We start from the raw sequence: 16,287 nt of genomic DNA, 5'->3' as shown, positions 1-16,287 counted from the left end.
ATTAGGAAACTGGAGTCTTATTATAGAACTCAAAGACAACAAGACTTTGGGGATTTGGAGACACTGGAATGAGAAACTGATAGGTCTAGAACCAAGTGCATAGCTGTCTTAGTCTCTACTGTTTCTTAGGTTTCTGTTCCCTCCACTTCCTTATTCATTCTCACCTTTACTCTTTCCTTCCCTTCCTTCCTCCCCTTTCCTTGTGTTGCCAGCCCAAACATGGCTACCCCAGCCTATGTTTAACATTTATTTCCTAGGTAACAAGCAATCAAGAAAAAATAGGTGAACTACATCTTAATTGCCAATTTAAGGGCTTGGAGAATATGACTATTTCTGCTTTAATCAGGAGTCTGTTGCTGAGCCAATCAAAATAGTCAAGAAAAGTAAAGAAAATGAACAATCATCTAAATAGTGTTTATCTCTCTTGGATCATACTGGGAAGCTCTCAGACAAGACCTGTAGCTGAATATCTGCCTTAATCTAAACAAGATTAGAATTTATTTTAATATACCACCTATCAGCAATATATACAATTCACAAAATATTTACACAGAAACATACCTAAATGGAGAAAAAAATTCTCTGAAATATTTGGCAGAAGAGAATAGAAAGATTGATTATACTTTAAAAGACTTTTGAAAGGTAACATTAAAAGTCAACCTAAGCAGATGACAAAGCAATTCTGTTTTTACTCATAGCATGCATTTCCTCTATAATAATACTATCAAACATGAAAACTGTTTTGGTGAGACCATCTAGAGCCCAGAACACCCAGAGACTATGACTGAGCTGAGTGTGCAATTAACCTAGAAGGGAAAATACTGTATACAGGGTGGGGCAAAAGTAGGTTCACAATTGTTAACACGTGAAACACAATGTGTTCTTGTATCATTTTCCATATGAATAACTGTAAACCTACTTTTGCTCCATCGTGTATTTAAATAAATTATTTGAGGTTGCATTTTGGAAGAAAGACTAAACAAATTCTAGCTCCCTCAGTCTTTCCCCCAGTTAATATAAAGAAGAGCAGAAAATAGACATTGAAATTTCTGAGCTCTTAGTAAGGTTACTCTAAAGAAATAACTTTACATTACAATGAATACATTTTACAAAGAAATAGCACTTTCTAAAAGTTTTGCATAATAATGGAATTCCTAATTGAACCCAAAGCCATTCAGAAAGGTGTGGCTTTCCTCCTTTTCAGGATTTTGGGGCGGGAGGCTGGGGATAACTGGTTTAAGGAACTTGAATTCACTGGTCCCAGAGCCTCCCCTCAGACACACCTCATACTGGTAGCTCTGGGACAGGGTCCCAGTGCCGCTGACGTCCACCAGGTGGCCCGGAAGGTGGCCCTCAGGCACCGAGCAGCCACCCGCCCAGGCCGCCCTGCTCCGCCTGCACAGCCGCACCGCGACGAACGCCAGCACCGAGAACAGGAACAGCGACGACACCGACGCCAACGCGATCACCAGGTACACGGTCAGCGGGTCGGCCTGCGCCTGCTCGGCCGCCGCTTCGGGCAGCGGCAGGTAGGGCTGCGAGAAGCCCTCCACCAGCAGCACGTGCAGCGTGACGCTGGCAGACAGCGCGGGCTCGCCATTGTCCCTGACCAGCACCACCAGCCTGTGCTTGGCCGCGTCGCGCTCGCCCAGCAGCCGCGCCGTGCGCACCTCGCCATTGTGCGCCCACACGCCGAACAGCCCGGGCTCCGTGGCCCGGAGCAGCTGGTACGACAGCCAGGCGTTCTGGCCCGAGTCTGCGTCCACCGCCACCACCTTGCTCACCAGGTAGCCCGGCTCGGCCGCCCTGGGCACCAGCTCGGTGCAGGGCGCAGAGCCGTTCTGCAGCGGGTACAGCACGAAGGGCGAGTTGTCGTTGGCGTCCAGCACCTGCACGCGCACCAGCGCCTGGCTGCTCAGCGCGGGCGACCCGCGGTCCGTGGCGCCCACGCCGAACTCGAACGCCCGCAGGGCCTCGAAGTCCAGCGCCCTCAGGGCGAACAGGTGGCCGTTGTCCGCGTTGATGGACACGAGCGAGGCCAGGGGCAGCTGCGGGTCGTGGGGCGGCAGCAGCGAGTAGGTGACCTGGGCGTTGGCGCCCGCGTCTCTGTCTGTGGCGCTGACGCTGCCGATGTGCAGGGCGGGGCTGTTGTTCTCGCGGAGGAACAGGGTGTAGGAGGTTTGGGTGAAGGCGGGGGCGTTGTCGTTGACGTCGGAGACCAGCAGGGTTATGTTGTGCTGGGTTTTTAGCCTGGGGGTCCCCATGTCGGTGACGGTGATGGTGATGTTGTACTCAGTACTGGTCTCTCGGTCCAATGGCCGTTCTGTTACCAGGGTGTAGAAGTTCTTAAAAGTAGGCTTCAAGAGAAAGGGGAGATGGTCCTGAATTGAGCAAACCATCTTCCCGTTATCTCCAGAGTCTTGGTCTCGTAAGCTAAAAACAGCGACCACCATTTCAGGCGAGGAATTTTCTGGTATGGGGCTGGTAAGAGATGTTATGACTATTTCCGGTGGGTTGTCGTTCACATCTACAACCCGAACCAAAATTGCTGATTTTCCTGAGAGACTCCCACCGTCAATGGCCTGAATGTTTATTGTATAAGACTGAACTAACTCAAAATCCAGAAGCGCTTTTAAGTGGACTTCGCCAGAAATTGGATGGATTTCAAATGTTTTCCGTGTGTCTTTGGAGACGTGGGAAAATGAGTAAGTTAGTTCTCCATTTATTCCTGCGTCTAAATCTGTAGCAGACACCTTGATGACTAAGGAGTCCAGAGGGCTGTTCTCTGGTACCTGAACCTCATAGACAGGCCTCTCAAACTCCGGTGCATTGTCATTGATATCCAAAACCAAAACACGAACCACTGCTGTTCCAGACCTGGGCGGAGACCCTCCATCCAAGGCTGTTAGCGTTAATCTAATCTCAGGCTCCTTTTCTCGATCCAGAGATTGGTCCAGTACCAGCTCCGGGTATTTTCTGCCCTCATCACTGTGTTGTAACTTAAGGTGGAAATGAGGATTGGGACTTAATGTGTAGTTTTGGACACCATTCTTTCCTACATCCAAATCCTGAGCACTCTCCATTTGGAATGAGGTTCCTGGAGCAGTAACTTCCGAGATTTTCAGAAGTATATCTTCATCTAGGAACGTGGGAGTGTGATCATTTATGTCTTTAACCCAAAGCTCAGCCTGAAAAAATTGCAAAGGATTTTCCAGTAACACCTGGAAATGCAATATACATGGCTCCGTGAGATCGCAAAGTGCTTCCCGGTCCAATTCCTCATTTAAAAGCAAGTTGCCAGTCTGCGGATCCAACCACAAGTATGATTTATAGTCGTCAAAGATGACTCTAGCGCCCCGCACAGCCAGGTCTTCCACCCCTGAACCTATGTCTTCCACCAAGCTGGCTATAAAGGATCCGGTCTCCGTTTCCTCTGCGACAGAATAGCGCCTGGTCTCTGAACACACCAAAGACCCTCCCAGGAAAACAAAGAAAAGCAGCACTTGCCTTACATGCTGAGGGCTCTCCTCTCCCAGCTCCATGGCTCCTTAGCCAAACGCCTTTCTTTGGAAATGTTTCAGCTCAATCTCAAACAGCTCCCGGAGTTACTCCTCTCTATCAGCCTGGACCTTTGGTGATGTATAGATTTATAATCCTGTTGTGAGGCTTTTGTTGACCGCCTAGCTTTCTTTTGAAAGCCTCTTTTCCCCTCCCTGCTTCTTTAGCGCTCTCAGCTCCACTGGTTAATGGAAGCCAGTGGCTTCTGATGTAACAAAAATTACCCTATCTTATCCTGCAGCGCCACCAAGTGACTCTACAGATTCTCAGGTTTTAAACAAAATTAAGTTGAGACAGAAGATTAATTTACCTTGTGTGTTTATCAATGGATTTAAATGATATTCTCTCCTAAATTCCTATTTTCTTTTCTAGGTTGCATTCTTTGTGATATGTGATACTGTTGCTGTTCATTCCTTAACACAGTAAACCACAATTGGCTAGAACTGTGGTGGCTATAAAAAGCATATATTGAAGATACAGCCCCATCTTCAAATAACTTATGAAGACAATATATAAAACAACTAAAAATAGTCAGGACAACTCTTTTATGTAATAGACTTAGTGGGCAAGAGGTTTTCAGGAAAACTAGCAGTCTTAGCTGTTCCTAGCTGTCAACAAATACTCTAACACAATAAGAATAAGGTTCACTGGAAACTAAACCTGGTATATGCAAATAGTTGTTTTGGGGAGGCTGACATTTCAGATTTGGTAAATGGTACCATTTATTTAGGGATACTCCATAGGAGACTTATCTGGCAACAGTAGAAAGTAAATAAATACTCAACAGTAATGAATAATATATGTCTAGTTTCTGAACATTAAAAAAAGTTGAACTAGACCCCAATTTACTAGTAGTTGTGGAACTGAATTTCATTTTGCAAATCCAGGTCTTCCAAAAGCATCCATTCAACAATTTGTTCAGCAAATATTTATTGAGCATACATTTTGTACTAGGCCTGGTGATAAATATTAGGAATAGAGTAGTAAACAGACACACATGGTTTCTGTCCTGAAATGTGGAGGCAGAGAAGTGATGACACATTAAAAATAGAGCATACTGAATGGCATGATAGCAAAAGTGTATGCAACTATAAGAGCAAAGGTGAGGGTTATCTAACCAGAATTTGGAAGTACAGGAAAAACTTCTCTGGAAAAAGGAGACTCTAAATTGATACATAAAAGATGAGTATGAGTAATCCAAACAAAAATTCAGTGTGGGGTGAAATTTTCAGGAAAGCTAAAAACATGATATCCAAAATGAAAGACATGTTTTGGAAGAACTGAAATAGGATCAATATGGTTGAGCAATACAGAAAAAGGAGAGAAACTGTGAGAGTTGAGACTGAAAAGATAAGCAAATATTTTGTGTCATGCCATTCGACCTCTACATCAGTGGAAATGCAAGATTATGAAAGGGTTTTAAATAGAAAAGTGACATGGCCATATTTTTACTTTTCAAAAGATCATCCTATTTCAGAGTTAAGAATAAATTAGAAAGGAGTAAGACTTGAGGCAGGAGACTGATTAGAAGTTGTTGCAATAATACAGGTAAGAGATGAGATTGGCTTCAACTAGAAATGCAGTAATTAAAATAATCAAGATAAAATATATTGGATGTGGTGATAGGTTAGATATAGAGGCACTGGAATAAGAAGGAACTGAGGCTTAGAGAACTGAGTAAATGATAGCACTATTAACTGATAAAGTAAATACAAGAAGGGGAGATGAGAAAAATGGATATAGAGCTGGAGAAGATGTTTCTTTTTTAGGAAGGGAAAATTTTAACTTAAAACATGTTGAGTTTGAGGTATCTATAGAGCATCCATTTAAATATTTATGTAAATGAGCTTCCATTATATAAATGCAAGTGAGAAAAGAGGTTTGGGCTGCAGAGACAAATTTAGAATTTATTGGTATAAGTGGTGATTGGAGCCCTTCAAGGAATAATATAACTTGTAGATTAAGAGAAGTATGTTTGAATATGTGATTTCGGTTCTTCGAGACTACAATCTTCAGGAAGTGGCCATACTCATAGGTGACTTGACTAGACTAAAAGTGGATGTTACTAGAGATGAAGAAGGCTAGAAACTCCTCAGAATTGTGGTAAGACATGGACAGAGGAAAACTATAAGAAGTTGTATATTTGAGAGTAAAATGTCTTTACAGCAATTCTCTCTTATGATCTTGATTCATTTAAAACCAAACTGATATCCAGTTGATTTGATTCTCTCATTTGATGATTCTTTTTTGTTGTTGTTAATCCTCACTAGAGGACGATTTTCCATTTATTTATAGAGAGAGTAGGAGGGAGGGGAGAGAGAGAGAGAAAATATCCATGTGAGAGAGACACTTGGCATCCCAACTGTACCCTTCACTAAGAATCAAACCACTGAGCCAAACTGGCCAGGGCTCTCATTTGATGACTCTTATGTGCAAAAACAATTTAGGTAGGACAGTTTGCTAATTTATTTCAACACATTTGTATATATATTTATTGATTTTAGAGAGAGGGAGGAAACCAAGATGGCGGCATAGGTAATCACCTAAACTGCTGCCTCGCATAACAATTTCAAAACTACAACTAAAAGACAAAAAGTCTATCACCCAGAACCACGGGAAAGCTGGCTGAGTGGAAGTTCTACAACTAGAAGGAAAGAGAAAAGAGCATTGAGACGTGCACAAGCGCTGAAAAGCTGAGGTACGGAGGCACGCGAATCGGGCTGGCGGCGGGCGACTGGGTGCGCTGCTTTTTTTAACCTGAAGGGAGACAAGCTCCCGATTACTCTGAACTCCAGTTTCTGGGGAGACGCTGGGGACCCAAACTCCTACGGGGAGAAGCTGGACTGTCTGCCATCGGGTCGGAAAGTGAGGGTGGCTTTCTTGCAGAGGTGTGAGCAGCAATCATTGTTTACTGCGCTAGGGCGCAGGTCGTGGGGACTTGGAAACGCGGAGACGCAGAGATGGCTAACTGGCAGCCATCGCTGTTTGCCATGCCCTAGCCTAGTGACTCCCTGAGACCCCGCCCCGCACAATCTACAAACCCACCCAAGCTCCACGCATTAGCTCTTGCATATAAATGGCCTGCCCTATCGCAGCTTAACCTAACAAACTGCAGCTCTGGTCAGACAGCTCCAAAACCTCCAAACCCCAAGCAAAGAGGAGTAAACTGTAGTTCTGCTGGGTGGCCTCAGACAGTCATTGACCTGCACCCCATTGAAGATCCAGAAGCTAGTGTATCTAGTGGTCAGTGTGAGACGACACCAGATTTCAACTACTCACATCCATAAGTGACACATTCAAGAGGCAGACTCAGTGAGCACCAAAGCCCCACTGAAGAAAGTCCTGCCCCATAAGCGTGTCTCCAGCACAGCAGTTCTTCCACTCCATCAACACAGGGAAGCAGCAAAATGCGGAGACAAAGAAACATGTCATGAAAGAAATGGAGGAAAGCAAACTACTGGACATAGAGTTCAAAACCACATTTATAAGGTTACTCAAGAATCTTCTAAAAACCACTGAGAAACTTGGTGAGACCTCCGAGGAGCTTAGTGAGACCTTCAAGGACCTTAATGAGAATGCCAAAAAAATGGAAAAGGACCAGTCAGAAATTAAGCATACACTGTCTGAAATAAAGAATATACAGAAATTCAACTGTAGATCAAAGGACCCCAAGAATCAAACCAAAGATCTGAAATATGAGGAAACTAAAAACACCCAACCAGAAAAACAAAAAGAAAAAAGAATCCAAAACTATGACGATAGTGTAAGGAGCCTCTGGGACAACTTTAAGCATACCAACATCTGAATTATTGGGGTGCTAGAAGAAGAGAGAGAGCAAAATATTGAAAACCTATTAGAAGAAATAATGACAGAAAACTTTCCCTACCTGGTGAAAGAAATAGAAGACTTACAAGTCCAGGAAGTGCAGAGAACCCCAAACAAGAGGAATCCAAAGAGGACCACACCAAGACACGTCATAATTAAAATGCCAAGGGCAAAAGACAAAGAGAGAATCTTGAAAGCAGCAAGAGAAAAACAGTTAGTTACCTACAAGGGAGTACCCATACGACTGTCAGCTGATTTCTCAACAGAAACTATGCAGGCCAGAAGGGAGTGGCAAGAAATATTCAAAGTGATGAACAGCAAGAACCTACAACCAAGATTACTCTACCCAGCAAAGCAATCATTCAGAATTGAAGGTCAGATAAAGAGCTTCACAGACAAGAAAAAGCTAAAGGAGTTCATCACTACCAAACCAGAATTATATGTAATGCTGAAGGGTATTCTTTAAGAAGAGGAAGAAGAAGAAAAAGGTAAAGATAAAAATTATGAACAACAAAACGACAACAAATACATACCTACCAACAAGTGAATCTAAAAATCAAGTGAATAAAAAATCTGATGAACAGAATGGACTGATGAATATAATAGAATCAGGGACATACAAAGGGGGTTGACTGACAATTCTCAGGGGAAAGGGAGTGTGAGGGATGAAGGAAGAGATTGGACAAAAATCTTATACCTATGGATGAAGACAGTGGCAGGGGGTAAGGGCATGGGGTGGGGTGGGGGAATCAGGTGGAGGGAAGCTATGGGGGGGGAAGAGGAACACCTGTAATAATCTGAATAATAAAGATTTATATTTTTAAAAAAGAGGGAGAGGAAGGGAGAGGGATAGGTAGAAAACATTGATGAAAGAGAAACATCTATAGGCTGCCTCCTGCACACCCCCTACTGGGGATAGAGCCCGCATCTGGGGCCTGTGACCAGTAATCGAATGTGGGACCTCTTGGTTCATGGGTCAACACTCAACTACTGAGCCTTTCAGCACATTGAAGATATCTTATTTTCTTTTAGTTTCCATTGCTACTGTTGAGAAATTGTCAACATGGAACATAGCTGTCACTCTAATAGTCTTGTGTTTAAAGGTTAAATGCTTTTCCCCATGGTTTTCACTTTTTAAAAAAAGATTTCTTTGTCTTTGGCTTTCTGAAATTTCACAATTATGTTTCTAGGTATGAATATCTTTTTTAAAAAATATGGAACGCTTCATGAATTTGCATGTCATCCTTGAGCAGGGGCTATGCTAATCTTCTCTGTATCGTTCCAATTTTAGTATATGTGCTGCCGAAGCGAGCACGGTATGAATATCTTTTATTTATCCTGCTAGGTTTATTTGGATCTCTTGAAACTACATTGGTGTTTTCATCAATTCTGGAAATTCCCAGCAATTATTTTTTTCAAATAATTGATTCTTCTATAATTCTGGTTAAATATATGTTAAACCTTTTTATTCTGTCCTATGTTTCTAACCATCTTCTTTTTATTTTTCATCTTATTAACTCTCTGAGCTGCATGCTGGATAAATTATATTCTGACTTCTTTCACTCCATGAATTCTTTATTTGAGTATATCTATTTTCTATTAAAACTTTTTATTCAGTTTCAAATTTTGATTATCATATTTTTCAGTTCTAAGAGTTCTATTCTGTTGTCTTCTAACTTTTCAGATTTATTGTCTGTACATCTTTAAGTATAACTTTATTTCAATTAAAGTGATTAGCATACTATGGACTGTGTCCGATAATTAAGATATTTGAAGTGTTTGCAAATTTATTTCTGTGTTCTTTTCCCCCTCCTGCTGGCTCTCACTTATAGTGTCATGTTTCTTTATGTATGCAGTTATTTTTGTGTTAAAGTTAAACAAAATTATTTATATAATAGTTCTAGGCTTAGAATGAATAAACCTTCTTCATAGAAGGTTTGCATTTGGTTCTATTAGGATCTGTCACCTTAAATCAAAATTCAAGTTCAAAGCTGTTATTCCACATGAAGGCTCACCCTCCTAGTGGTTAAGATATAGTTCTTAGGGATTCATATTTATTAATGTGAGGGTCTTCTATAAATTTCTTAATTTGTTATGCTTCTCCCTCATTATAGAGGCTCACAATTCCCAGGATTCCAAGTGTTCCCAGGGAAAAAGTGGATATGGGTCTCATTTATCTCTTAGGTTACTTTTAAATTGTAACTGTGACCTGACAATATATGTGCCTTTTTAGGTCATTATTTTCAGTGGAAGTGTTGGTCTACATAATCTATACCATCCTAATTAAAAATGTAACGTATCACTTGGTATGTCTCAAAATTACAAGTAAATTCTTAGGTTTCATGGGGTACAGGCGATTGATCTTCTCAAGAGCATAGAGAAATAATATCTATTTTTAGCAACTGATCACTACTAAATCAACTTCATAATGCTGCAATCAATTTAAACAATCTCTTAGAAGAGACAGTTTCTGTCATGGACATTGGTATAGTTCTCACTTCTCACTGCACCCTAATCCTCCTACATATAAACACATGTCTTCTTTCCTACATCTGTTCTTTCTTCTCTCCTTCCATTATGTTTATTTATATATTTGTATTTTCTACAAATATGGTATTATATGGATATATAGCACTGTACTATAAATCCAATGTCTTTCTTCTTTATTTCATTAACAGTTTGAATTTTCATTTCAATTTCTTAGGAAATTTTTTCACCTGTACTCTTCTGCTGGAGGATTGTTTACTCAAGGTAATACCATAAACTACATTCTAGTTAAGTAAACAATATAAAATAATACAAATTTAAACTAGCAAACAGGGTATATTTACAGAAAACAAAACAGGGATATAAAGTATCGGAACATTATAAGACTCTTCTCCCAAAACAACATCAGCATCAACAACAATAAAGAAAAGTTACTTAAGAAATCAATAATTTCCATTGTGGTCACTTTTATTTTGTCAAAAAGTAAAATCTTGAAAAACACTTTACTATAAACTAACAAAAAAGGTACTCTAGTACTGAATACAGTAAATTAGCATTTTTAATGTTTATGATGAAATTTTTTCAAGGAGAATAATATGATAAAATCCAATATACTTTTCACCCAGATTCAGCAGCATTTTTAAAATCTTTGCTTTAGCTATGCTTTAATGAAATGTCTAGAAGTAAATTACATATATTGTGGAATTCACTCTTAAAACATTAGATTGCAATTCCAAATAATCAACAACATTGTTTTGCATAACAACACTATTACCACAAAAAATGAGCAATAACTTCATTAATATGCCATTTTTCAACTTTTAAAATTGATTTGAGAGAGAAACATCAAGTTGTTGTTCTACTTATTTATGCATTCATTGGTTGATACTTGTATGAGTCCTGAAAAGGAATTGAACACGCAACCTTGGTGTACCGGGATGACTATAACCAACTGAGCGACCTGGCCAGCCCAATATGCCATTTTTGACAAAATAAATGGAAACACACACACACACACACACACACACACACAGAGAGAGAGAGAGAGAAAACACACAAACTAATAAAGATTTGTACAGCAAATGCAAGAGCATCAGGAATAATACATGCAACTACTGTACAACTGAAATCCAGTATAAATTGGCAAAGTATTTCCCAGTTTGCCAAAATAATGAAAGACTAAATGTTTAAAATAAAAATTTTATTGGATGTTGAATCCAAAGCTATTCCTAACGTTCTCATTTTCTTCTACATTCCTACCAGTGTCATGGATTGGAAGATTGGGAATAATCGGCTTCAGAAATTTAAACTCATCTGTCCCAGTACCTCCCATCAGACACACCTCATACTGGTAGCTCTGGGACAGGGTCCCAGTGCCGCTGACGTCCACCAGGTGGCCCGGAAGGTGGCCCTCAGGCACCGAGCAGCCACCCGCCCAGGCCGCCCTGCTCCGCCTGCACAGCCGCACCGCGACGAACGCCAGCACCGAGAACAGGAACAGCGACGACACCGACGCCAACGCGATCACCAGGTACACGGTCAGCGGGTCGGCCTGCGCCCGCTCGGCCGCCGCTTCGGGCAGCGGCAGGTAGGGCTGCGAGAAGCCCTCCACCAGCAGCACGTGCAGCGTGACGCTGGCAGACAGCGCGGGCTCGCCATTGTCCTTGACCAGCACCACCAGCCTGTGCTTGGCCGCGTCGCGCTCGCCCAGCGGCCGCGCCGTGCGCACCTCGCCATTGTGCGCCCACACGCCGAACAGCCCGGGCTCCGTGGCCCGGAGCAGCTGGTACGACAGCCAGGCGTTCTGGCCCGAGTCTGCGTCCACCGCCACCACCTTGCTCACCAGGTAGCCCGGCTCGGCCGCCCTGGGCACCAGCTCGGTGCAGGGCGCAGAGCCGTTCTGCAGCGGGTACAGCACGAAGGGCGAGTTGTCGTTGGCGTCCAGCACCTGCACGCGCACCAGCGCCTGGCTGCTCAGCGCGGGCGACCCGCGGTCCGTGGCGCCCACGCCGAACTCGAACGCCCGCAGGGCCTCGAAGTCCAGCGCCCTCAGGGCGAACAGGTGGCCGTTGTCCGCGTTGATGGACACGAGCGAGGCCAGGGGCAGCTGCGGGTCGTGGGGCGGCAGCAGCGAGTAGGTGACCTGGGCGTTGGCGCCCGCGTCTCTGTCTGTGGCGCTGACGCTGCCGATGTGCAGGGCGGGACTGTTGTTCTCGCGGAGGAACAGGGTGTAGGCGGTTTGGGTGAAGGCGGGGGCGTTGTCGTTGACGTCGGAGACCAGCAGGGTAATGTTGTGCTGGGTTTTCAGCCTGGGGGTCCCCATGTCGGTGACGGTGATGGTGATGCTATACTCCTCTCTCATCTCTCTGTCCAGTGCTTTTTCGGTAACCAGAGTGAAAAAATTCTTAAATGTTGGTTTCAGGATAAAAGGGAGATCATCTTGAATAGAGCAAACCATCCTTCCATTGTCCCCAGAGTCTTGGTCTCGAATACTAAAAACAGCGACAAAGGTCTGTGGCTCATTTTCTGGAATTCTGTTTGTAATTGATGACATGGTCAATTCTGGTGCGTTATCGTTTATATCCATTACTTTAATCAGAAGAGTGCATTTTTCTGAAAGCCCCCCACCATCTGTTGCCTGAATATTTATAGTGTAAGACTGTATTACTTCAAAATCCAAGCTAGATATCAAACGAACTTCACCAGATGCTGGGTTGATTTCAAATGTCTTACGAATATCTTCAGATGCATGGAAAAATAGGTAAGATATTTCCCCATAATGTCCTGCATCCAAATCCTTAGCAGAGATGGTGATTATCCAGGAGCCAATAGCTGTGTCCTCTGGGACCTGCACCTCATAGAGCCTCTGCGGAAACTCAGGGGAGTTGTCATTGATGTCCAAGACCTCGATGAGGACCAATGTTGTCCCAGACCTGGGTGGGGATCCACCATCCAGTGCTACAAGTGTTAATCTGAGCTCAGGCTCCTTTTCGTGATCTAACATTCTGTCTAGGACCAGTTCTGGGTATATCTTTCCATCACCGCTATCTTGAATTTTAATGTAGAAATGAGAATTGGGGCTGATTGTATAGTTTTGGAGACTGTTGCTTCCTATGTCCAAATCTTGGGCACTCTCCATTGGGAATGTGGTTCCAAGAGTAGTACCTTCTGATATTTTCAAAAGTATTTCCTTGTCCAGGAATGTAGGGGAGTGATCATTTATATCTTTGATGTGCAGCTCAGCCCGAAAAAAATGTAAAGGCTTTTGCAATAACACCTGAAAATGCAACACACAGGGCTCCGCGGAGCCGCACAGCTCCTCTCGGTCTAGTCTCTCATTTAGGAGCAAATCCCCAGTCAATAAATTGAGATGCAAATGCCTTCCATTATCATCAGAAATTATCCGGGCCTCTCGGGAGGACAGCTCCTCTACCCCTAGCCCCAGATCCCTTGCCAGATTGGCCACAAAAGAGCCAATATCTGCTGTGTGGGCTCTTGGTAGCAATGAGCCACTTCTAGCTCAACCCAGTAGTGACAAAAGTAATGGCGGAGACCTAATTTGATAGCCTGGGTAGCAAAGGTCAGATGTACGAGGGCCTTTTCTTGATTTGGAGTTTTAATTGCTTTAGTTTTTCTTGTGCTTTCTTTATTATCACTTCTCTTTAACCCCATTCCCTATAATTTAAATTGTTTGAATAATTTTAGAATAAACATTTATTTCTAAAAAAAAAAAAAAAAAAAAAAGAGCCAATATCTGCTTCCTCTGCCACAGAATAGCGCACAGATTCAGGACCCGCCTCAGACAATCCCAGCAAAACAAAGAGAATTGCGACTTGCCTTTTCCGCAAAGTGAGCGCTCCTCTGATCTCCATGGTTCCTTCAAGCAATCTCCTTTGTGGAAAAATTTAAGTTTAGTCCAAATTTTGGAAGCCAAAGCTCTGAGTTTTTAGAATAAGTAAACCCCGGAGGGTGTAGAGCCCTCCGGCAGCTCTGAAAGTGAAGCTCCTTAATACCTCTCTTGAATGGGTTGACTGTTCTCTGTTCCCTTGAATAATGGAGTCCACAGTGTGGTCCATGCACTGTTTTCATCTTATCCTGCAGCGCCACCATGTGTCTCTTATGAATTTTTTTTCAGTAAAAATTGTTTTTTCTTTGAAGAAGTAATTCATGAATACATCTGGAATATTTTAAAGCAAATCCCAGACTCATAGTTTTACCTCTAAATACTTCATTAAGTATCTGTAATAGCTAAGGACTTTAAAAATATAACTACTATACCACTATCAAAAATCAACCCACTTAGCAATAATTCCTTGATATAATTTATACTCAGTCTATGCTTGGTTTCCCCAGTTTTTTCCAACAATGTTTTTAATTGTTGGTTTGTTTCCAATAGGATCCAAACTCGGTCTATGTAGTGCATTTAATTACCACTGTTTTGAATACCTGACAAGAAAAATCTGTAAAAATGTCTTGAACTGAAGAAATGATATTTTATTCAGGCCATCTCTTGACTAATTGCAAATATACTCTCTTCTCAACTCTTGTAAATAGTATAGTTAGTAACATCATTGCTTTTTCATTTATGTATTTTTTAAATACACATATAAGGATATGACATATAAGACAGGGATAACCCTTGTCTTTATGGAGCTCACAGACTAGAAAACTTGGCAGTAAGTAATTAAAATATGTCACAATATATGCATAAAGAACAACATAGAAAGACCTAGAAGGGACATCTTAGACCTCAGAGGCAACATAACACAGTGATTACAAACATGGATTTTAAAACAACAATGTCTATATTAGAATTCTAATCTGCCACTTACTATCTGCCATCTTGGACAACTTATGTACCTCTGTTTCCTGACCTGTAAAATAGGGGTAATGATAGTATTTAGCTCCTGGGATTATTATCACCTGGCATAGTAGGAAGCTATAACACATTATATCTCTTTAAGCTAGTGGTCCTCCATCATTTCCCCACTAACTACAGTAAAATCAGGAAGTAATCTTAATACTTTACTGATTTATTAATATTGTATGGGCTTTTGTTGCAGCTTTCATTTAGAGGGGAAAAGAAGTTGCTCTTAGCTCCACTTCCAAAAGTGGAAAATTAGAATGTAATTTGTTCCCTCCATTTGTCTTGAATTCAAAGAATAAATAATCAGCCCACAAAGTTAAAAAGCACTGGTAATGAAATCTTAGCTTTCAAGAAGTTTAAACAGATTATTTTGGACATGGTAGAGCAAGAGATTGTGTTTCCTGGCAATATTAACTGACTAATGCCCAGCCCCTCTACAATGTTAAGATAAAGTTTAAAAATATCCTCAGGATGTTCTTTCTGGCACTCATTCTAGTCTGCAACACTAGAAGCACTAGAAGCAACCATTTTACTCATTCTCACTCATCTCTTTCCAATGCCTTCTCTCTCTCTCTCTCTCTCTCTCTCTCTCTCTCTCTCTCTCTCTCTCTCTCCCTCCCTCTCCCTCTCCCTCTCCCTCTCCTTCTCCCTCTCCTTTCCCTCTATACCTGACACATTTTGTCCATCTATACTTTCTTTCCACAACATATAGGCTTTAGATTTTTGATAAAATTTATTGGAAAACTCCTACTCAAACAATAAAGGTTTTTTCTTCTATAATATAGTCAATTTACTAAAGGCAAGAATGGTTGATTGGTTCCTGTGTAGCAAGAGACAAAGCATCCTTCAACAATGATTTGAAATTTTTAAAATTAGAGTATTAAAGGACTATCTTTTGATACTTTTCAATCATATATATATATATATATATATATATATATATATATGTATCTGAGTAAAGTGGATTTCAAACGGGATTGCTACCCATTAGTAGGTCACTAAATCAATTTATGATGACCACATTTGAAAATGAAATAGAATGAAATAATACAGGCAATTTTAGATTGCATCAACAAGAAATCTGTTATTGAAAAACATTTCTTTGTATGTTACAAAGAAATTATGTTATATACAATATAATTTTTCTATTGGCTATAATTGTTTAAGTTTGAAAATCAGTGCCCTCTGTGTGTGTGTGTTTGTGTGTATGTGTGTGTGTGTACACAGGAGACAAAAAATTATACACAGTAGCACCCAAGCCCAATTTATGCTATACAAAATATTATTCAGGTGCCAGTTTTCAACTGGATTGCATTATAGCTTTGGAACATTCATGAGACATCTGGAAGATTATAATTTCACTAGAGGCCCAGTGCATGATTGAATCATGCACGTGTAGGGTCTCCTACACGCTTTCGCTTTCGATCGCGGAGGAGCTGGGTGCCTGTCCACTGGTGCACCAGGCCTTTCAGAAGCCTCCGGAGCAAACAGGCACCCAGCCCACCCCTCCTTGGATGGTCCTCGGTGAGCTCGCTGCCCCAGAGGCCCCT

The 16,287-nt window shown here is 41.8% G+C and overlaps 2 protein-coding genes and 1 non-coding gene across 4 annotated transcripts in view; all 3 read right to left on the bottom strand.

The window, feature by feature from the left end:
* The window catches only part of LOC129149494 (protocadherin beta-18-like), a 40,352-nt gene extending 36,760 nt beyond the window's left edge, over positions 1–3,592 (bottom strand). For both annotated transcript variants that reach the window (XM_054717961.1, XM_054717962.1), the window contains exon 1: positions 1,284–3,592. In XM_054717961.1, the coding sequence (XP_054573936.1) occupies positions 1,284–3,542 (2,259 nt within the window). In that variant the 5' untranslated portion in view covers positions 3,543–3,592. The remainder of the gene's footprint in view (positions 1–1,283) is intronic.
* A 4,999-nt stretch (positions 3,593–8,591) lies between these two features.
* On the bottom strand, positions 8,592–8,698 carry LOC114229850 (U6 spliceosomal RNA). The gene has a single exon (XR_003615753.1). It is a non-coding gene; the product is annotated as a U6 spliceosomal RNA (small nuclear RNA).
* A 2,373-nt stretch (positions 8,699–11,071) lies between these two features.
* LOC129149493 (protocadherin beta-14-like) lies at positions 11,072–14,067 on the bottom strand. Its single transcript, XM_054717960.1, has 2 exons — positions 13,615–14,067; positions 11,072–13,343 (listed from the first exon to the last, which is right to left on the bottom strand). Exons 1-2 carry the CDS (start codon positions 13,740–13,742, stop codon positions 11,072–11,074), a joined length of 2,400 nt encoding a protein of 799 aa, XP_054573935.1. The 5' UTR covers positions 13,743–14,067.
* Between the last annotated feature and the right edge of the window lie 2,220 nt (positions 14,068–16,287).

This window comes from Eptesicus fuscus, chromosome 6, assembly GCF_027574615.1.
Source record: "Eptesicus fuscus isolate TK198812 chromosome 6, DD_ASM_mEF_20220401, whole genome shotgun sequence".
NCBI lineage: Eukaryota > Metazoa > Chordata > Mammalia > Chiroptera > Vespertilionidae > Eptesicus > Eptesicus fuscus.
Note: the sequence above shows the minus strand (reverse complement) of the source record. Positions and strands in the feature narration are given on the sequence as shown.